Source organism: Prionailurus bengalensis, chromosome D1 (genome assembly GCF_016509475.1).
Source record: "Prionailurus bengalensis isolate Pbe53 chromosome D1, Fcat_Pben_1.1_paternal_pri, whole genome shotgun sequence".
In the NCBI taxonomy this organism is placed as follows: domain Eukaryota; kingdom Metazoa; phylum Chordata; class Mammalia; order Carnivora; family Felidae; genus Prionailurus; species Prionailurus bengalensis.
In genome coordinates, this window is record NC_057346.1 from 15,035,811 (window position 1) to 15,057,753 (window position 21,943).

General features: G+C 43.3%; 1 protein-coding gene across 2 annotated transcripts in view; it reads left to right on the plus strand.

Annotated features, from left to right (window-relative positions):
• Positions 1-71: 71 nt before the first annotated feature.
• Positions 72-21,943, plus strand: part of RNF214 (ring finger protein 214) — a 49,706-nt gene continuing 27,834 nt past the window's right edge. The window contains exons 1-6 of one of the 2 annotated variants that reach the window (XM_043579427.1): positions 72-410; positions 2,244-2,368; positions 4,567-5,077; positions 5,772-5,831; positions 11,208-11,348; positions 14,091-14,230. In XM_043579427.1, coding sequence (XP_043435362.1) covers positions 72-410; positions 2,244-2,368; positions 4,567-5,077; positions 5,772-5,831; positions 11,208-11,348; positions 14,091-14,230 — 1,316 coding nt within the window. The remainder of the gene's footprint in view (positions 411-2,243; positions 2,369-4,566; positions 5,078-5,771; positions 5,832-11,207; positions 11,349-14,090; positions 14,231-21,943) is intronic. The other variant, XM_043579428.1, reaches the window with a different exon arrangement.

Below are 21,943 nucleotides of genomic sequence, written 5' to 3' on the forward strand. Positions count from 1 at the left end.
GCGTCCTCTGGAAAGGGAATCTCGGTTTTGACCTTTACAAACACCTCCTTCCTCTTCTCTCTCTGATCGCCATGGCCCCGACTCTCTCTGGGACCTTTCCAGAGGGGCTCTTCCCTCCGCTGGGTCTCCTTCCTTCTCGCGGTCGCCTCACTCTTCCTCCCCGCGCCCCGGGAGAGTCCACTTGTATCTTAGGGGGCTTCCGCGGAGTCCGCGGCGCTCGCACGGCGCCAGCGCTGGCCGCTAGGGGGCGCCGTCGGGGGCGGCGCGGTGCCGCCGCAGCCGCTCCTCTCCGGGCCGGGCCTCGCCCGCTCCGCTCGCGCCGCCGGAAGTGGGAGGTGCCGCGCGCGGGCCGGCGCTCGACCCCTCCCCCCGAGGCTCGGCCGCCCCCTCCCCCCGCTCCGCCCGCTCAGGTGCGTCCCGTCCCTCCCCCCTTGCCTCCCGGGGGCGCGGCGCGGGAGGTGTGTGCGGGACGGGCAGGCGGGGAGGGGGGCTGCGACGCCGGGGGCCCGGGCAGGGGCGGGGGGTCGAGGCGGGGGGCGTGGAGGGGACCGAGCGGACGGGGCCCGGGGTCCCGGCCTTAGGAGGGGGCCGGCGCTGGGCTCGCGGTGGGGGGCCCGAGCCAGAGGTGCGGGGGTCTCCGGCTCCAGGAAGCGGCGGGCTTAGCGGTCTCCGGTTGAAGCGGCCGTGGTCGCCCGGCGCCGCTTCCCCCATTGTCCCCTTCGCGGCCGTGCCCCGTCCTCCCCCGAGCCCCCGTGGCTCCCGGCGTCGCCGCCTCACTGGCGACCGCCGCAGGATTCCCTTGACACGTTCGACTTCCCACCCCGCGCTGCAGCCTGCAGCGCGCGGTACCTGCCCCGCTCCCCCTTGGGCTCCGGCCGCGGAGTTGCCCGGAGGACCCGTGCCCTGCGCTCTCGTTTACCGGGCACCGAGGACCCGCGACCCCGGGCTCTGTTGGGGCAGGCTGTTTGCACCCGAGGGTGCAGTAATGGCGATTTGGGCCCGTTCTCGCCTAGGAGCTTTGTATAATGGGGGAAACTGAGGCACACAGGGTTCCTGGCCTGTGACTCAAGTGTTGATAAAGCCCAGTCTCCATACTTGCCCTGCGCGCGCTTGAAAGTGCCGGCGGGGGGGGAGGGGGGGGGAAATACCTGTGATGCTATTAAAAACAGGAATTTAAACTAACCCTATGTTACACCCCCTAGCCGCCCCCCTTACATTCTCCTACCCCGCCCCCGCCACCTTTGTTTTCACTATAGAGGGCCACGAGTTTGTCCTGCCTCACAAAGGATGACCTTTTGATCCAAAAAGGGCATCAGTCCTGGTTCTCTGACTTGGATTACCCTGTTTTCCAGCTTCTCTTTTCCTGGGTAGACTAACCAAGATTCTTGTACTTTTTTGTACCCTTGTAGTAACTTTCAAGAGTCTGTATTTTTCTCAGTGAGTGGTTCTGAAACATTTCCCATCTGTGGGGAGCACACTGACAGTAAAAGCCGCTCGGATTGCCCGATACAGTATTGCTGTTTTTCCTCGCACACTCAACACCTTCAAAAAACTTCGCTTAAATTAATGAAGAATACTTTTAATGACTTAAAAAGTGTAAGATGTTATTGATTGTTAGGCCCCCAAGTACGTTCTTTGTAAATAATACTACGTTAAGGTAGGCATGTGGACCATTTGGAAAATTCTCACAGACTAGGCTGTTTTTAAATCACCGTATTTCTGCCAAAAGTGAAAAAACTTTGTACAGACTCCTATTTATATAAATGTGGTGATTGCCGAGGATCGATGTCCACGGGGGCCTATTGTGGCCAAAAGGATCCTTTTTTTTTTTTTTTAATTTTTTTTTTAACGTTTATTTATGTTTGAGACAGAGAGAGACAGAGCATGAACGGGGGAGGGTCAGAGAGAGAGGGAGACACAGAATCTGAAACAGGCTCCAGGCTCTGAGCAGTCAGCACAGAGCCCAACGCGGGGCTCGAACCCACATACCGCGACATCGTGACCTGAGCCAAAGTCGGACGCTTAACCGACTGAGCCACCCAGGCGCCCCCAAAAGGATCTTTTAAAACCCTGCTACAGGAAACTCTGAAGCCTTATTTTCTTCTGGGACCCAACTTTTTCTTTGTGTTTCTTTTCCTGGGACTCTGTTGTATGGATGTTCTGCAGAGGGTGGGGGCGGGGGGGGTGGAGATACACTTGTTTTAACAGTTTGGAAACTTGTAGCCTGTAATTTGTTTCTGAAGGTACAGAGCATGATGGCGGCGGCGTCTGAGGTAGCTGGTGTGGTGTCCAATGCCCCCAATCCTCCAGAATCCTCTTCTAGTTTATGTGCTTCCAAATCAGACGAAGGTCTCCCAGACGGTCTAAGGTAATGTGTGCATACCTGACTGGGAAGGTTTCATTTGGGAGAAGGGCTTCTGAGATGGCTTCTTAGAGAAGCAGAGCTGGGCTTTCCTCTTTTTGGCTCCAGTGGCCCTGCACTAGATTAAGCACATCCATATGTGTATTTAGGGTACCTAACACAGCACCTGGTGGCCCTTGGCAGGCATGCTGAATATTTGTTGAGCAGATAGGTTAGAATACAGGGGATCAGACTTTTCCGAAAATGCAAATTTTTCACCACCCTACTTTACGTGGACTTTATGTTCATTTAATTACATGTGTGTGATATATATTATACCTACGTGTATATCTACCTCTTATACCTATATGTTTTGTTATAGTTGTATATGTTATCATGTATCATACCGGTATATTTGTATATGTCTTCTGTCTTACATAGAGATGTAGATATGTACACATATACATACATAAGGCACGTATATATCCATACACGCACAAATAGACATATACGTATATCATCTACAGATAAATAGATTGCTTTGTCAGTGTGGCCTACTGCTGTGCGTAGATATTCTGCCTTCCATCTAAACTCTTGAGGGCTGGAGCTATGATTGCAGCCTAGCATCTTAGAGCGCTTAATGCATAGTTACGCACAGTGTTGTACTAAATTGTATATTTCACCTCAACTCTAATTTTTTAAGCATACCTAGGACCTAATACAATGGATAATACTGTACTAACAGTTTTATATGTATTAACACAGTTAATCCTCCCAACAGGAGGTGCTGATATTATTATTCCCACTTACAGGTGAGGAAACTGAGACACAGAGAGGTAACTTGCCCAGGGTCGCCAACAAGGAGTCAGGATTCGAACCCAGGCCCGTCTGACTCCATAGTACTTAATAAATACTGGTTTACGTGAAGAGAGATTTGTTAGCGAAGGGGTAGTGGGGGCAACTGCTAAGTAAGCCTAACCATAAACTTGGACCTTCATTTTATAAGTAGAATCAGCCACATACTACTAGGAGTAATACTAGCAGCTGAGGTTTATTGAATATTTACTGTGCCAGGCTCTGTACTCAATACTTTCACACGCATGATTGCCTGCCATTCTCACAATAATCCTATTAGGAGGGTAAGATTTCTGGTTTACAAATGAATTGAAGTAACTTGCCCAGAGTCAAACAACCAGTAAATAGCAGAGTCAGGATTTACACCCAAGATATACTGGACTATATGCCCAAATTAATAACTAAGTGTCTTCCCCCCTCCTCCACTCCCTCAGGTAACTCTCAGGAAGGAATCAGCTAGAAGTGTTTATAAAGGTTTTCATATCCCAAGGTCTCTCCGTTTTATTTTGAACAGCCTGTACCTATTGAGAAAGGAAGGCACTGTGACCTAAAGCCTCAGTCGATGCTGGCTTGGGGTACTTACAGGCGTCAGTTGACAGAATCAGTTTTTTAAAAAAGAAGGGGCAAGGAAATTTAGCATAGATGTCATCATTCCTTGGTGAGAGACTTACTGTTCTGAATGTGAGATGTCATCATAAATCCGTTTTAAAGATCTCTTCAAAAAGCAATGCATTAAATGGCCACGACAAACAACAAAACAACTATCCCAGTGTTGTATGTGTGTGTACTCGTCTGGGGTAAAATTTCTACTGACAGCTTCAGTACGGGATTCAAAATTGTCTTTGCCCCAGACAACTTGAAGTGAAGACGCTATGTTCTGGAAAATTCTCGAAGAACCTCAGAAGTGGTTCTGGTCAAAGATCTATATAAGGAATTTGAAAATTGTTTTTGGGACATGTGCGAGTGGAATATTTTTAAGTTAGTATTTTATTTATTAGAACATCACGTGTAACTAAGTTTGTACATGTAACTGAATGAAATAATGACAAGCATTAGGCTGTTTTATCGACGTTCCCCGAAGTTATTCAAATGGGATCTCAGAAATTTTTGGATCTTCAGAGTCATTTATGTGTGTTTATTGACCATCACTGGACGGTAAAGGTCTGTCTCCACAGCCCAGGTTCTTAAGCACCTATCTAACCAGGATGAAAATTGCTGGACAAGGACTAAGTTCCATTTCTTTCTGATGATTTTGGGGGGCTTGTGTAGCCTAGCTTTGTTCTTCTCGTCGTTATGTTAAAGGTATTATGTATTTAATCCTCCTTAAGGTTGGGTGAAGAGAGAAACTTTTTGTCTTATGTCTTTGATAGCCCCAAAGACCCTGCACAGAAGCACAAGAACTCACCTCTGTCGAGTGTAAGTAGCCAAACGATAACCAAGGAGAATAACAGAAATGTCCATTTGGAACACCCAGAGCAGAATCCTGGTTCATCAGCAGGTGACACTTCAGCAGCGCACCGGGCGGTTTTAGGAGAAAACTTGCTAGCCACAGCCCTTTGTCTTTCTGGCGGTGGGTCTCAGTCTGATTTGAAGGACGTGGCCAACACAGCAGGAGAGGAGGGGGACACGTGCCTCCGGGAGAGCCTCCATCCTGTCACTCGGTCTCTTAAGGCAGGGTGCCATACAAAGCAGCTTGCCTCCGGGAGTTGTTCTGAAGACAGATCCCCACAAGCCTCCATCCTAAAGGAAGGTAGCAGGGACACAGGCTTGGATTTCCGACCTGTAGTGCCTCCAGCAAATGGGGTTGAAGGAGTCAGAGTGGATCAGGATGATGATCAGGATAGCGCTTCCCTGAAGCTTTCTCAAAACATTGCTGTACAGGTCAAGTATCAAGTTTCTATTACTAAAATGGAATTTGGGCTCTTTATTTGTTTACATACTTATCGAGGGTAGGAGACATTTCTTCATAGGTGGCGGAGAACTATTCCGTCTCGTTTTTTTATCGGCAGCTGTCGTACGATTTTCACACGGTGCCGTGTGAGGACATCCTTCCGGTGTTCAATAAATAATAAAGCCAGGAGCCAGTGTCTAATCATGGCAACTAGGAACTTTGTGACCTACATATAATCTCTTCCGCTGATTAATTGATCACAGTAGGTCATTAGCGTTCACATTTCCCATCTTTGTCCTTACAGGAGGAATCCTCGTGAATTCTCTGACCTCCGTCTTAAGAACATTGCATCCTGCCTCCTAGTGATTGGTGTCTTTGTTGTAGGAGGAAGGATGGGCACAATAAGTTTAGGGGGCAAAATTCTTATGTCACACTCGAGGCTGTCTGTCAGTTCTTGGGTTTTGTTCAGGCTATTCTGTGGGATGGATGTTCAATGCAGTATAGAGGCCAATGTCTCCTTGCCAGACCTGCGGTTTTCTCGTTAGGAAGCCGATAAGGGGAAAGCAAAAAAGATTAGCTTCTTAGTTACTTGTGGCAGATTTCTAGGTAAAATTACTAAAGAGTAATTCTGCCTTTTAAAATGTCTCTGAGTATTTCTGAATGTGATTCTTTCTTTCTTTATAGACTGACTTTAAGACGGCCGATTCAGAGGTAAACACAGATCAAGATATTGAAAAGAATCTGGTAAGTACTTAAAACGGTCACTGTAAATATATGAGACCATTAACTCAGACTATCTTGAGTCCTATCATCTCAGTTAGAAATGGTGCAGGAATCTCCTTTTAAAATCCCTGATGGATGGTTAGCTAACTTCTATTTGATCATTTTCAGAGATGGGAAACATTACTCATAAAGCAGCTGATTGTATTATCATATTTGAGAAATAGCTCTGTTTTGTTGTTGTTATTTATTTATTTTGAGAGAGCGAGCAAGCGAGCAGGGGAGGGGCAGAGAAAGAGGGAGAGAGGGGATCTCAAGCTGTCTCTGCGCTGTCAGCACAGAGCCTGATGCGGGGCTTGATCTCACAAACCATGAAATCATGACCTGAGCTGAAATGGAGGGTCAGACGCTTAAGTGACCGAGCCAGCCCCGGCGCTCCTCTGATTGTCAGGGTCTGTTCTGAGGTGAGGACGGACCCTCTAACACTGCTTGTTAGAGTGTTCTCTTGAGCTCTGTAGAGTAAATCCAAACTCCCCTTTGCTCGTTTGCTCTATGTATACTTGAAGTGTTTTTTATGCCTCTTCCCCTCCCCCCTCAAGTCTGAATCTTTCCAGAAAAAAACCATCTCCAGACATTTTTAACGTTCTTCTTTGCTTCGTGGGATACATTTTCCAGCCCTTCCGTCACCCTGCTTACTTTTCCACAGGGACATGTTCCATCTTATCAATGCTTTGAAAATGTGATCCTAAGAGCTAAGTGCAATAATCCAAATACAGAAGAAGTAATTCACAGCACGGTGGGATTCTCGTTCTCTTTCGTGCCAGACGCTATTTCTTAAGCTTACCTGTGGCAGTCTCCTCACCTTTTGAGCTTTCCATAAAACATCTGTCAGTTCTTTTTCTGGTGTATTATTGAGTCATATCTTCCCTTTTTATTCCTGGTAATTGGTTTTTTAAAACCTCAAGAGCTGCCCGTGAATCGTTGTGAAAATGGTCTCTTTGAACTATCCCTGGCATTTTGTGGCAAAAACTTCCCTTCCATACAAGTGTACGGATATCAAAATATGCATTTTTCAAGAGGAAGGGTGAGGCTGGGAAAGGCGCCCTAGCATGGGAAGAGGTCTTAGGGTAATATGTGTTAGCTGAGTGGGGAAGAAAGAGGAAAAGTGCTTGCAGCAACCAACTAGATAAGAAAGTGGATATTTAGTCAAGCTGAAGAAACTGAAGGGCAGATGGAAGGAAGGAAGTTATGGGAGCACATTAACCAGATGAAGCGAGAAGAGTTTTTAGATAGAGAGTAGCAACTTAGGCATTATTCATAAGAGGCGGGTAAGGAGACCCTACAGATGAGCAAGCTGATGGAGGCGTCCTGGGGGAAAACTGAGCTAGAAGAGAGGCTCCAGGGAAAGCGGGTAGAGTTCGCCGTTTCTTGAGCACTTATTCTAAGCACTTTCATCCAGAGTATTTATTTTGTCCCCACTATACAACAGTTCCGATGTCTATAGCAATCCAAGGGACCAGCTAAGTTATACAGAAGCTTTAGCATCAGTCTGAAGCAGGAGCAGAAACCATGAAGCCATTGGGCCATAAGAGGCCTGGAGTTACATTTTGCATGGCTGTGTTCTTTCGGGTGGTGGTGTGGCCCATGTGCTTTTAAAAAGGCAGTGGAGCCAGGCCTTAAGGAGGGCGCTTGTTGGGATGAACGCTGGGTATTTTATGTAAGTGATGAATCACTGGGTTCTACTCCTGAAGCCAGTACTGCACTGTATGTTAACTAACTTGAATTTAAATAAATACGTTAAAAGGAAAGAAAAGAAAAAAGGCGACCATTATTTTCTCTGGGCCAAAAAGCCTCAAGCTTAGTGGTTGTTCACAGTTAAGGAATGATGAAAAATTTATATGCTTTGACCCATTTATCCCACTTACTTGAATTTATTCTCCCCAAATAACTAAAAGTTCAGTAGAAGGCAAGAGCTGTGTAGCCAATGGTATTCATTTTTTTTTGTTTTTGTTTTTAATGGAAACAACCAACCCTTGAAAATGAACTATATGCAACGCGGAAAATACTTCTGATATAATATTGAATGAATTAAGGCAAATGCAAACCATCTACATGGTAACAACAACAACCATGGAAAAATATGCCTGCAAATGGCCTCATACAGATAGTGTCTTCCTGGAAAGAGAGAGGTCACAGCAGGAGACTCTTCTGTTGGTAAACATTAAACAAATCAGGAGATCAAAGTGTGGGGAGCTGGAGAGGGGTAGAAGCGGAGGTGCATCTGTTCATTCTGTGTTGTCTATGGAGCGGCCAGTGCAGGTGCTGTCGAGGACCTCCCTCCACCCCCTCACGTTTCCCAGCCTCAGTCACTGGTGTAAACCATTGTGATATTTGTCATGGCTACCTGTGTTTTTATCCTGTTTATCTTTTTATTGAAAAAAAAAAGTTCTTTCATATTATTTTTGAAAAAGAGAGAGGAAGAGAGTACGAGCAGGGGAGGGGCAGAGAGAGAGGGAGACAGGATCCGAAATGGGCTCTGTGCTGACAGCAGACAGCCCGATGGCAGGACTCGAACTTGCCAACTGTGAGATCGTGACCTGAGTGCAAGTCGTATGCTCAACCGACTGAGCCACCCAGGCGCCCCATTATTCTGCTTTCCTTAATGATGTTCTCAGAATGGACTTTAAATGTGATCTCTCTTTTTACCTGGTTGCGTCTTAAGTAATAGTGATGTTGTGTTAGTTACATTTTTAATGCATATTGAAATTAATATAAAACTATTTTTAAAAAGCAGTGGAGGTAGGCAGGTGTTAACCTTGGTGGCAATACAAGAAACTTGGCTCCTGTTTTGTTTCCCTTTTTGTGCATTTATGGTAATGTCCCACTGCCTGCACTTGGAATTGTAACTTCTGATCCTTGGAACTAATTAGCCACCCATGAAGCAAAGTAACTTTGGCCTCTTACAAAGATGATTTGGATCGAGTATTTTACTATGTACCTTTCAGTTCTCTGGGTGCATAAATAGTATGTACCTTCAGCCTTCTTGCCATGAAACTGGTGGGGTTTTTTTTTGCCATCCTGAGTTGTTCTAAATATGCATTGTGGACAGAGAAGGTACCACAAAGAAATAAAGGGAAAGAGCTGTGGTTAAAAAAGAAAAGATTCCTCTTATCTACCAGTTGCATACTGGTCCTTAATCTTTCTTTAACTTTTCTTGGGTTAAAATCCTCTTCCAGAATGTAGTTGTTTTTTTTTGTTTATTTGGTTTTGAGAGAGAGGGTGCAGGTGAGTGAGGGGCAGAGAGAGTCCCACTAGGGGCAGAGAGAGAAAGAGAGGATCGGGGCTCACCTGAGATGGGGCTTGGGCTCACCCAGTATGGAGCTTGAACTCACAAACATTATGACCTGAGCCAAAGTCAGATGCTTAACGAACGGAGCCACCCAGGTGCCCCCAAAATGTTTTGAAGACATTAATTCTCATCTCAGAAAAATGTATCTCCCTCCCCCACCCCAATTTCAGGGAGTTCAGAGATCCCTGAGGCCCAGCCATAGACCTCCGGTTCAGAATCCCTGTAACTGTGTGACAGTGAGGCGTCATCTGAGGAGCCTTAGTCATGTTTCAGCACCTGGACTAAGGACTAGCTCATCACAAAGCTAAAGTTCCATCTTGAGGGCTTATTTTTTATTATCACAATGTGATACGTTTTCCTTCATTCCCTTCTTTTTTTTAAATTTTTAAAAATGTTTTATTTTTTTGGGGGGGAGAGACAGAGTGCAAGTGGGGGAGGGGCAGAGAGAGAGACACACACACACACACACACACACACACACACACACAGAATCTGAAGCAGGCTCCAGGCCCTGAGCTGTCAGCACAGAGCCTGGTGTGGGGCTCGAACTCACAAACCATGAGATCATGACCTGAGCCGAAGTCAGGCGCTTAACCAACTGAGCCACCCAGACGCCCCTCCTTCATTCACTTCTAAAACCTGTCTTTTCTTTGAAAATAATTATCTTTTTCTTTTTAATTTTTTTACCATTTATTTTATTTAAAAAAATTTTTTTAAACATTTATTCGTTTTTAAGAGACACAGAGAGACAGAGTGTGAATGGGGGAAGGGCAGAGAGAGAGGGAGACACAGAATCCGAAGCAGGGTCCAGGCTCTGAGCTGTCAGCAAAGAGCCCGACGTGGGGCTCAAACTCACGAGCCGTGAGATCATGACCTGAGCTGAAGTGGATGCTTAACTGACTGAGCCACCCAGGCACCCCGTAAGGTTTATTTTTGAGAGACAGAAGGAGAGAGAGAGAGTGTGTGCACAAGTGGGGAAGGGGTGGGGTGGGGGCGGGCAGAGGATCTGTAGCAGGCTCTGTGCTGACGGCAGAGAGCCTGATGCAGGGCTCAACCCATGAACCTCCACAAGATCATGCCCTGAGCTGAAGTCAGATGCTTAACTGATTGAGCTACCCAGTGCCCAAAAATAGTTATCTTTTAATGAACAAGTTCAGTTGAATGCTCTTAGTTTAAATTTTACATGGGCTGCCTTACACCAAATCTGTTTTAAATTGACTGTCTTTAAGTTTTAGTGTCCCTTTGAAAGGTCACCATCACTTTTCTTGATTTATGGGTGTGGGGAGGCAGAACACTGCAGTTCTCAGAAGCCTTAACTTCTACTCCATTACGTGAGAGTTTATTGATTGGCCCAATCTGAATACCGTGTTCCTCAGACCCCTTTAGTGGATCTGTCCATTTTTAGCACTAGTGACCAGGAAGGAATCCTATTTTCTGGATGCATTCTTGAGTAGGTGATCTGTTTTTTGGTCTTTGCCCATTCATTTCTTCTTGCTCTGATAAAATGCCTCCTTCCTCTTATTCCCTAGAGCAGCGATTGCCAAACTTTTCTGTAAAATGTCTGATGGTAAATGTCTTAGTTTTGGGGGCTCTATGGGTTTTGTTTTAACCATTCCATTCATTGTAGTATAAAAGCAACTTGTAAGCCATGTGGGTAGTTCCTGTAAAACTTATTGATAAAAGCAGACAGTGGCTGGATTTGGCCCACAGGCCATACGTTGCCAGACCCTGCCTTAGCGAAGTGTTGTGCGATAGAATGTCCCGTAATGATGGAAATGTCTTGTATCTTGTGCCATCTGGTATGGTAGCCTTTTGTTATTTGTGGCTACCCAGTACTTGGAATGTGGGTGGCTAGGTTACTGAGGGGCCGCATTTTTAAATTCTCTAATCTTAAATGATTTTAATTTATAAAGCCACACATGGCCAGCCAGCAGTTAGAATATTGGATTGCACATCCTAGGGCTCTGCACAATGCCTTGAACGGGCATCTGGTGAATGTTTTTTTGCAGTTAGATCAGGGAATTACACTTTCCTTCTCTTGTTACAAATAGGACAAAATGATGACGGAGAGAACCCTGTTGAAGGAACGTTACCAGGAGGTCCTGGACAAGCAGAGGCAAGTGGAGAATCAGCTCCAAGTGCAGTTAAAACAACTTCAGCAAAGGAGGGAAGAAGAAATGAAGAATCACCAGGTATTCTGTTTATTAAAATTGTCAGTAAGTAAAGCTACACTTCCTAATCAAACTTTAATTTTGTTTCTGAATTAATAGAAATAGAAGGGCAGTATTTATCTTTTAACGGTTGTCTTAGAATTTTAGGGATCAAAAGAATTTTTGAAGGCATCTTGTTCAAGCTCCCACTAGTATTTTAGTTCAGAGAAAAGTTATTTACTTAGCATATTTTGATGACACAGTTGACTGTCTACCTGGAAAACCACGTGATTAGACTCTTATGTTACATTAAAACATACAATTCTAGGTAGATTAACACTCTATGTGTGAAAACTGGAAAAAATATAAATTAGAAGAAAGTTTAGGAGCATATTTATGAAACCTCAAGTTGCAAGAGGTCATTTTAAGCCAGGCAGAAAACCCAGAAGCCATAAGAAAATGAACCAACTGTATTATATGTAATTTAAAACTTTTGATAGGGCACATGATACAAAAACCAGTCAGAAGATCAATGTCAGACTGGGAAAATGTTTGTGGCACACCTGATGAACAGTTTAATATCCATATCTGTGTTCTGAGACTCTTACACATTCATGGTAAAAGTCAGATACTCTAGAGAAAAATCAGGAAAGGTTATTCTATAGCTTCCTATTGCTCCTGTGACAAATTACCGTGAATTTGGCAGCTGAACATGACACACATTTATTACCTCACAGTACTATAGGCCAGAAGTCCAACCTGGGTGTCACTGGGCTAAAATCCAAGTATTGGCAGGGTTGTATCCCTTTCTGGGGACTTGGGGAGAGTACCTCTCTCTGCATTTCTAGCTTCTAGAGGCTGCTTGCGTTCCTTGACTTGTGGCGCCATTCTCCCTCCTCCAAGTCAGCAGATTTCCATCTCTGACCATTCTTCCCTAATCACATATTCATCTGATCACACCTGATCCACTTTTAAAGACCTGCATGATTAGGTTGGCTGTATCCAGATGACCCAGGATTATCTTCCCATATCCAGGTCTTTACCTTAGTCACACCTGCACAGTGTCTGTTCCCATGGAAGGTAGCATATTTGCAGGTCCCAGGGATTAGGTTAGATTTGATTAGATGACCATGTGGACATATTTGGGGGGGGGGGGCTATTATTTTGCCTACAGCAATTATAAATGGCAATTCACAGAAGAGAAAAAGCAAGTGGATAATAAACATGAAAAGAAGCCCAACCTCACTGGTATTCATTCATTCATTCACTCAGCATTTTCTCAGTTCCTGATCTGAGCTCTGCAGATTTAATGGTAAAGAAAACGTAGTCTCTGCATTGAATGCTTCTTTGAGTTGGAGGAAGCAGACATTAAAAACAGTAAAGGATGGGAGTTAGGAAAATGCTCCCTAAAATTATTAGATACCATTCCTCTCTCTCCCCTCAAGAGATTGGCAAAAATGAAATAAATTGTCACGGTGAGGAAAAATGAACTCTTTTCAGACATTTGTAGGTGTATGCATTGTTACAACCTTTTTGGAAAAGTTGTTAAGAATTATCAGTTAGGGGCACCTAGATGGCTCAGTCGGTTCGGCACCTGACTTAGCTCAGGTCATGATCTCAATAGCTTGTGGGTTCGAGCCCCGTGTCGGGCTCTGTGCTGACAGGTCAGATCCTGGAGCCTGCTTGGATTCTGTGTCTCCCTCTCTCTCTGCCTTTCCGTGCTCACACTCTGTTTCTCTCTCTTAAAAATAAACATTAAAAAAAATTTTTTTAATTAAAAAAAATTATCAGTTAAAACTTAAATGTTCTGTGACCTAGCGATCGTATTATTAAGTCTGTTCTACAGAAATAAACGTTTTTATATGAAAACATAGACATAGAGTATTTATTGCAGTATGGTGTGTAGTTACCAAAAAAACTGGAATCAACTTAATGGACTCTTAACGTAGATGGTTGGATAAATTGGATATATACATATTATGTCTTATACAGCTATTTTTAAGTTAAATCTATATTGACAGTGTGTTTACATCAAAAAGTTATGTGTTTACAAAAAAGATGTGTTTACATCAAGTGGAAAAAAGGATGGCAAATAACATGTATAAAATCCTCTCATTTGGAAAAAACACAAAAGCAAAGAAATACATATTTAAGTATACATGTGTTTGTGTAAGAATAGAGAGAGATGTGAAAGTCTGCTCCAACATCATGTTGGTTATGGGTGGAATTGGGGTGGACAGGGAGTGACCTATCACTTTTTTATTATTTGACTTCTTACTACAAATGTATACATATATGTACATACATACATACATATATAAACCCTCACACACACACATATATATATATATATATATGCATACATATATATATAAACACACATAATTAAGTAGAACCTTAACAAAACAAAACAAAACCATATTTGTTGGAAATAGGAAATCCCCACCCTGTACAGGCATTCTTTTCAGGTGTTCATTCAGCCTTTACCCAAACACGAGTAATGGAGAGGTTATTCCCTCAGAAGGCAGTAAATTCCATTTTTGAACAGTAGGGATTGTTAGAAATTCTTTGTCCTCCTGAGTTGAAATCTACTTTATTGTAACTTTCTCTCTTACATCTAAATACTGGCTTTCTGAGCCACTCATGAACCAGATTCCTTCAGTTCAAGTTGAATTTACTAAAGTTAATGTGTTAATTTGTGTTAGTTAAAAATAACCTTCAGACCAAAAGAACTAATTTGTTTCCTTCTTTATTTGTGTGTGGCTGTAATTATGGGGGACTCAGGAGATATTGAAGGCTATCCAGGATGTAACAATAAAGCGAGAAGAAACAAAAAAGAAGATAGAGAAAGAAAAGAAGGAGTTTTTGCAGAAGGAGCAGGATCTGAAAGCTGAAATTGAGAAGCTTTGTGAGAAGGGCAGAAGGTAAATGATGCTGTTTAGAGTAGAACCCTGCACGTATGTATATATTTGTGCATAAGTAGCCAGTTGTGTTTATGTTCCTACTTCCTTTTCTTTTGGTCTAGTTCTTATTTGAAAAACAAGTGCACAAATAAAATCCTGTAATGACTTCAGCGTTTTCAGCACCTTGTTGTAGATTCAATAAAAAAAAATTTCAGATTCGATAATACCTTAAAATAATAGCAGCTGCTTGTTGGGTCCTAAGTATGATTAAGATTTTGAAATGCATCTAACAACCACTTCGCTTGTTTTGAACCTGGTTCTTCAGAAGTTCAGGGTATGGAAGTACTCTGATTATGTTATTCACTAAAACAGATTTCAAACAGTAACATCGTAAGTATGCTGTTTGGAGAGAATTATTTAGTGGATCTATGTTCTCTTCTGGGCATTGTAGTAAGAACAAAGTAGGTGTAGAATTTGGTCGGATTTTCAGTTTTCCAACTTTCTTAATGTCGAAATAAAAATAACTGCGAACACTGATGATTTTATTTAAATTGTAAAATGCGCTTTTATTTGTCACTAAAATCTTGGCTTGCTGTGAGTGAAAAGTAGCAAGCTCATCGGTTGAATCATTTTTCCAAGCATGAAAGATGGTAACCGTGAAAGGTCAACATGAAAAAGCACATTTGGGAAAGAGCCTAAGGATCAGTCTGTTTTGTTGACACTCAAATGATGGATGGTTACAAGTTGGGTCGGTTGTCCTTGCTGATCCATGTGCCAGCAGTTATGAAGAGTGTGCTGGGACCATAACGCCATACCTGGTGTTGTTAGTGATCCAAACCGCTGCCACTACCTGCTGACAGCATGGCCTCTGTCATCGTCTTCACGGTCTGCAAGGGGGAGGAGGTGAAACACATGTGATGCGAGCAACTCAGCAGCAGACATCTTAGCAAAAGCTAGGAAGGGGAGTCTGTAATTATATTCTAGGCTCTGTGAAAGATTTCCTTTTGCTGTGTACTCTACGCTCTTAACATATCTCTGACCGCTTTCTTTACCTTCTGGTTGGATAGCCCCGGAGTGGTTGATAATAACAGTTTGCTGCTTGTGCTCTTGAAGATCCAATTGGGTGTTTTTATGTGTGTTGTGAATGTTAGAATGGTGCTTTCTGTCATTTGTTTTGTGGCGTGTGGGGTTCACTTTTCCAGAAGCAGGAGGAAGAAGTCTTCTGTGTGTATCTTTGTTCAGGCAGTGATAGAGGTTTTGTTTCGCATTCCGTCATCCGTAGTAACTGTGGGCACAGAGCTTTTGCTCATTGTGCTAGTCTGCTCAGGCTGCCGTAACAGAGTACCACAGACTGGGTGACTTAACAGAAATGTAAAAATAAAAGGAAAAGAAAAAGAAAGGATAATAATTAGAATCAGGATGAGCAATAAAAACAAGAGCAACAACAACAGCAACGCAGAAGTGTATCATCTCACAGTTCCAGAGGCTGGAAGTCCAAGGTTAAGATGCCAGCAGGGCTGGTTTCTGGTGAAGCTGCCGTCTTGGCTTGCAGACACCGCTGCCTTCTTGCTCTGTCCTCCCGTGGCCTTTCTCCTCTGGGTGTGCACACTCCTGCTCTCTTTCCTCTTCGTATAAGGACACCAGTCCTCCCGGATTAGATCCCCGTCCTTATGCCCTCATTTAACTTCAATTACTTCCTTAAAGGCCTTCTCTCCAAATACAGTCACACTGCTGGTTAGAGTTTCAACACAGGAATTTTGGGACACATTTCAGTCCATAACAGTCATATTTCCTGTTTGTAGCTCTTTCGTTCAGTCAGTCAGTGTTTATGGAGTGTCTTCTGTGAGCCAGACAATATGGGCCTAGAGAATAAAAAGTCCTCAAGGGGGGCACCTGGGTGGCTCAGTCCGTTAAGCCGTCAACTTCCGCTCAGGTCATGATCTCACGGTCAGTGAGTTCAAGCCCTGCATCGAGCTTTGTGCTAACAGCTCAGAGCCTGGAGCCTGCTTCGGATTCTGTGTCTCCTTCTCTCTCTGCTCCTCCCCTGCTTGCGCTCTCTCTCTCAAAAATTAAAAAACGTTAAAAAAAAAAAAGTCCTCAAGGAGCTTATTGTTTAATAAGGGAAATGATAGTATAATGATACCATATAGTGGTGGTATGAGGTCCGGACTGGGTAGGAGGAGTCAAAGAGGGCTTCCCGGAGAAAGTGATCCCAGAAATAAATCCCGAAAGATAAAGGGGAACGTGAACACCAAATGCAATGGATGATCCTTGGTTTGATCCTGGATTAAACAAATAAACTGTAAAGGACGTTTTGGAATAAATGGGAAAATTTGAATATGGATTACATATTAGATAGTGTGTTGATATTAAATATTTGGGATACTGTGGGTTATGCTGTTGAATGTTTATGTTGAAGATTGTTCTTGTTTTTTAAGAGATACTTGCTGGAGTTTTAGGGGCTAGGTGTAAGGATGTCTGTAACTTTCAGATGGTTCCGAGAGAGACAAAACGAATGTGGCAAGTAAGGGTAACAACTGATGAAGCTAGATGAAGGGCACGTGTTTATTATACTATTCTCTTGATTTTTCTTTTGGATTGAAACGTTCAAAGGTAGAGTTATAGGGTGGGGGTAGACACCAGGAGGAATTAATGGGGCAAAGAATAGGGCAAAGACCATGCAGGCAGGAGGCCTACAGATGAGAGAGCCACACTGAGCTGTTAGCTGGGCCGGAATGAGGCCAGTGAAGTAGTGGGAAGCTGGTCACAAAAGATTCCTATGTTGTGTTCAGGAGTTTGGGTTTTTCCCTGATAGAGATATTGAAAGATTTTAAGGGAGGAGAGGTATCAAAGGATGAGCTTTGCATTTTAGATAAATGACTTTGGCAGGTGGAAAGCAGGTGGGAGTAGCTTGCAGGGCCACTTAGGAGATGTCTCTGTCAGAGCCTGTGTCACTCTGGCACCAGCGGGGAGGAGAGAAGGGAACGCATTTGTCAGGAGCACTAGGAGGTGACAGGGAGGAGCTGGTGTAACTCCCATATTTCTGGCTCTGAAAATGGGGGAAATAATGGGGTTCTTTTGTAAGGTGTCTTAGCCATTTTATCTTACAAGTTTCAACTTAGTTCTGCCTACTTTGTGACATCTTCCTTATCCACTTCTTCCTGAACTAATTTCTGATTTCTCCCTCCTCAGAACATCTATACAGCTCTCTGACCATTTAATGCTTATTTTTATATTGTACCCTACATTTTTTTCCCACCTGTGTATGTCTCAGCTGCCCACTTACATTGTAAGCCTCTTGAGGATAAATACTAGATTCTCTCTGTGTATAGGTAATTAAAAAAATTCATTCTTATATTCTTTTCCAGTACTCAGTTCATTGCTATATAACTGGTAATTATTTGACAAGTATTTGTTGAATCACTGGATAGCAAATTAAGAGAATTTCACATTGGGGTGCCTGGGTGGCTCAGTCAGTTCAGCATCTGACTCTTGGTTTCAGCTCAGGTCATGAACTCATGGTTCATGAGTTCAAGCCCCGTGTCTGGCTCCACTCTGACACTGCGGAGCCTGATTGGGATTCTCTCTCCCCTCTTTCTCTACCCCTCCCCTGTTCTCTCTCTCTTTCTCTTTCAAAATAAATAATTTTTTCAAAAAAGAATTTTAGGGGCCCCTGGGTGGCTCAGTTGGTTGAACATCTGACTTCGGCTCAGGTCATGATCTCACAGTTTGTGGGTTCGAGCCCTGCCTTGGGTTCTGTGCTGACAGCTCAGAGTCTGGAGTCTGCTTCACATTCTGTGTCTCTCTCTCTGTCCCTTTCCTGCTTATATTCTCTCTCTCTCTCTCTCTCTCTCTCTCTCTCTCTCAAAAATAAATAAATATTTTAAAAAATGAAAAAAAGAATTTTTCACTGATGTTATGTGAAGGTGAATTTAATAGAAATCTGCTAAGTGCTTTGTACTTTTTGAGGTAGTCACTATGTATTTTATTTATTTATTTTTTTAAAGTTTATTTATTTTGAGAGAGAGTACCGAATAATCAGTTTATTTGATTTTTTTCTCCTGGATACTTGGTTGCTTTGTCACGGACGTTGTCTTGCTTTCGTGGGACACTTCCTAATTCTCTGCTTATATCCAAGATTATTGCTGGCTTGGGGAAGGTGAGGGCTCAGTGTGCATGTTGTTCCAGGGCAGAACTTCTTTTTAAGATTCCTGCCTTTAACTGTGACTCATGGGGAATGGCAGCAGGTAGAGCCCTTCCTCCATAAAAGACGATGAGCTTGTGCTTTAAAGGGCTTCATCAATCAACTCGTAGAAGTATCTTGGGACAAATAGCAGGAAAGCTGCAATATTAAGACCGATTCTTCTTTTTTAAAAGGTGTTCTGAGCTTGCCTAATGAACTCACATGATAGAGTGATAGGTAAGTAGTAGATCAAGGTACTTAGTGTTGGAAGCATTTCTTTAGATATGTCACAAGAGTCTGTGCTAAATTGAAATTAATAGGGTGCGTGAAGATTCATTTTGGAATTCTCTCACCAAATGGTAGTTTATTTAACAGGTACACATGGAAGCCCTGGTAGCTTGCCTAGTAATCAATCTGGTGAGTGTTTCTTGGGTGTGCAGCAGTGAGCCAGGCTGTCACAACATCCTGTATTTAACCACAGCCTTCAGTCCTCCCAGCAGTCGACTTGTTCCCAGTAAGTCTACACTTGGACCACTTCAGGTCCCCTTTCTCTTTTGGTGACCTTGCTCCTTTGCCACCAGTCTTTCAGCTCCCTGGATGCATGTCTTTCCATAGCCAGCCTAGACGTGTGGTCCACTGCTTGAATTACTCCCTTAGTGTTCCTCTCCGTTCTCTTCCCCTGCATTTTTCTGTAGTCCTCCAGTCCTGGGTCAGGTCCGCCACCTGGCCTGTCATCTTACCCCTGGGCTGCTGAGAGCTGCTGGAGACAGTCATATGATGGTGTGTTTTGGGTCCGAAAAATGTATGACTTCTAACAGCACCTGGATCTTCAGGGCTCCCTCTTCCTCTGAGAGCTGTCCCAAACTTTTACCTCCCATTCTGAACTTTCTCTCTCCCCCATTTCTCTCCTTCGTCTTAGCAGATGATTTCGCTTTTTATTTCACTGAAGAAATAGAGGCCATCAAGTGAAACTTCCTTCAGTTTCCCAGCTATTGGCACACACATCCATCCCTTCCTCCTGTCCCAGTATCTGAGTTGAACGTTTCTGCCTGGATGTGAATTCAGTTCACTCTCGCTTCTACCATTTCTCCATACGTGGCAGCACTGTGCCCCGCCAACCACACCTAAGCTGAAACACTGAGACTCATCCTAAATTCTTATCTCATAGACTTTGACCAAGTTCCATACATTCTTCTTCTCCTCCTCCTCCTCCTCTTCTTCTTCTTCTTCTTCTTCTTCTTCTTCTTCTTCTTTTTAATGTTTTTTTATTTTTGAGAGAGAGCACGAGCGGGGGAGGGGCAGAGAAAGGGAAACAGAGGATCTGGAGCGGACTCTGAGCTGACATCAGCAAGCCCTGTGTGGTGCTCAAACTCACAAACCGTGAGACCATGACCTAAACCAAAGTCTGACGCTTAACCGACTGAGCCACCCAGGCACCCCAACAGCCATGCTGGTTTATACATACTACAACATGAACTCACTTAAAACTCAGCCTGTATTATTTGCTCTAGAAAGCTTTCCCACTCCTCCCCTTCACACATTATGAACATTTAATTTAGATGACCCTCCTCTGTACTCACTAGCATGCTGTGTGTACCTCTGTCTTAACCCATATCTCTGATGGTCTTTTTGTTAACGTGAATGCCTCCTCCATCATATAGTTAGCTTCTTGAGGGTAAGTGTTTTGATTTATCCATTGCTGTGTAAAAAAGCAATTGTAAAACTTAGTATCTTACAACAATAGTAATTTCTATTCCTCTCACAACTCTTTGGGTTGACTGAGTCTCAGATGGACGGTTCTGCTAGTCTCCTTTAGAGCCATTCCTGTAGCTGTGGTCGGATGGTGACTGGGTCTTGAACATCCATGATGGTGTCATTAATATTTCTGACACCTTGGCAGGGACACCTGGAAGGCTGGGCTCACCTGGGACTCCAAGAGGTCTAGGCCTTTTCTGATTCTCTCTCTCCATATTATCTCAGGGCTTTTTCCTCTCTAGGTGGTCTTTCCAACACAGGGGCAGATTTTCTACTTGGTGGCTCAGAGCTCCCAAGAGTGCAAAAGTGGAAATTTCTCGGCTTTCCTAAGCCATAGCCTTGGAACTGGTGTAGTGCTACTTCTGTGGCATTCTTTTGGTTAAAATGAGTCACAGGGCCAGCTCAGATTTAGCATTGGAGGGGACTGTGAAGAGCATGGACACCAGGAGGCCTGGTGCATTGGGAAGGGTCCATATCTGGACCTCTGCTACCACAGCAAGTAACACGTCTTATTTAATTTTTTCTGCTTAGCATAGATTAGTATCTTTTAAATATGGGGAATCATAGAAGTTATGCAGATAGATACATAATTAGAGATGTTTTAGAAACATGCAGGAAGAATTTTGGAGAGAGACAGAGGTTGGGACATCAACCAGGAGAAGCCCTTACAATAAACTGAGTTTCCAAGGATCCTTATAAGAGTAGTAGTGATGGTGGAATGAAAGAGAAGAAATGGATTCAGAAGGAATTGATGCTGGATTGTTTTAGAGATTAAGACTGGGGTAGGTGTCAAAACTAACTTCCCTGTATTGACCCTGGTTGGTAGTTATGTGCTACGTGGTAGTAATTGGGAAATGGAATTCAAGTTCTACGTTTTGAGGGTAAAGAAGTAATTTGATGATATGAGACATACAAGTTAAAATACTAAGTTGGCCTCTGGAAGTGGGACACTAGACTCGAAGAGTTGACTGTGTAGAGGTGATAGTTACGATACTAGAATTGAGTTTTTTATGGGAAAAAGTATAGAGTAGGGCTTAACTCTGAACCCTGACGTACACCTGCAGTTTGGGAGTATAAAGAGGAAGCGAAGGGAGAAAGGAAGGGAAACAGCTTATAATAGTTTAGGGTTTCAAAGGGAGAAGTGCCTAACAATGTCAGAAATTTCAGACAAGTAAGTAAGAACCAGGTCTGAGTAAAGGCCATTGGTAATTACTGAGTGTAACCGGCAGGGAAAGTTTTTAGGCAGAGGAATTAAATGATTGAACTTATTTTTACCCCAATATTTTATTATGAAAAATTTTTAAACACTAGGAGAAGCTGGGAGTATTGTACATTAACACTCACCACCTAGAGTCAACAATTAACATTCTGCTAAATAGGTTTTAGCAATATCTTTCCATCCCTCTATCCATTCATCAGTCCTCTTTTTTTTTTCCGATGCATATCAGGGCGCAATTTGTAGTCATCAGTAACGTCACCTTTAAATCCGTGAACATATATATCATTAATTAGAGTTAAATATTATTATTTGTGTGTTTTTATTTTTTTGGTAGTAATATGTATATGCAGTTAAATACGTAAGTCTTAAGTGTACCATTCCATGAGTTGTGACAAATGTATGTGCCTGTGTATTCAGACCCCATCAAGTATAGCAAATACTACCATTAGGCCAAATGGTTCCCTCATACACTTTCCCAGGCATTTCTAGATCGTTTTTAATGTAAATCCAAGTTAGTTAACATATAGTGCAATAATGATTTCAGGAATGGAATTTAGACGTACAACACCCAGTGTGC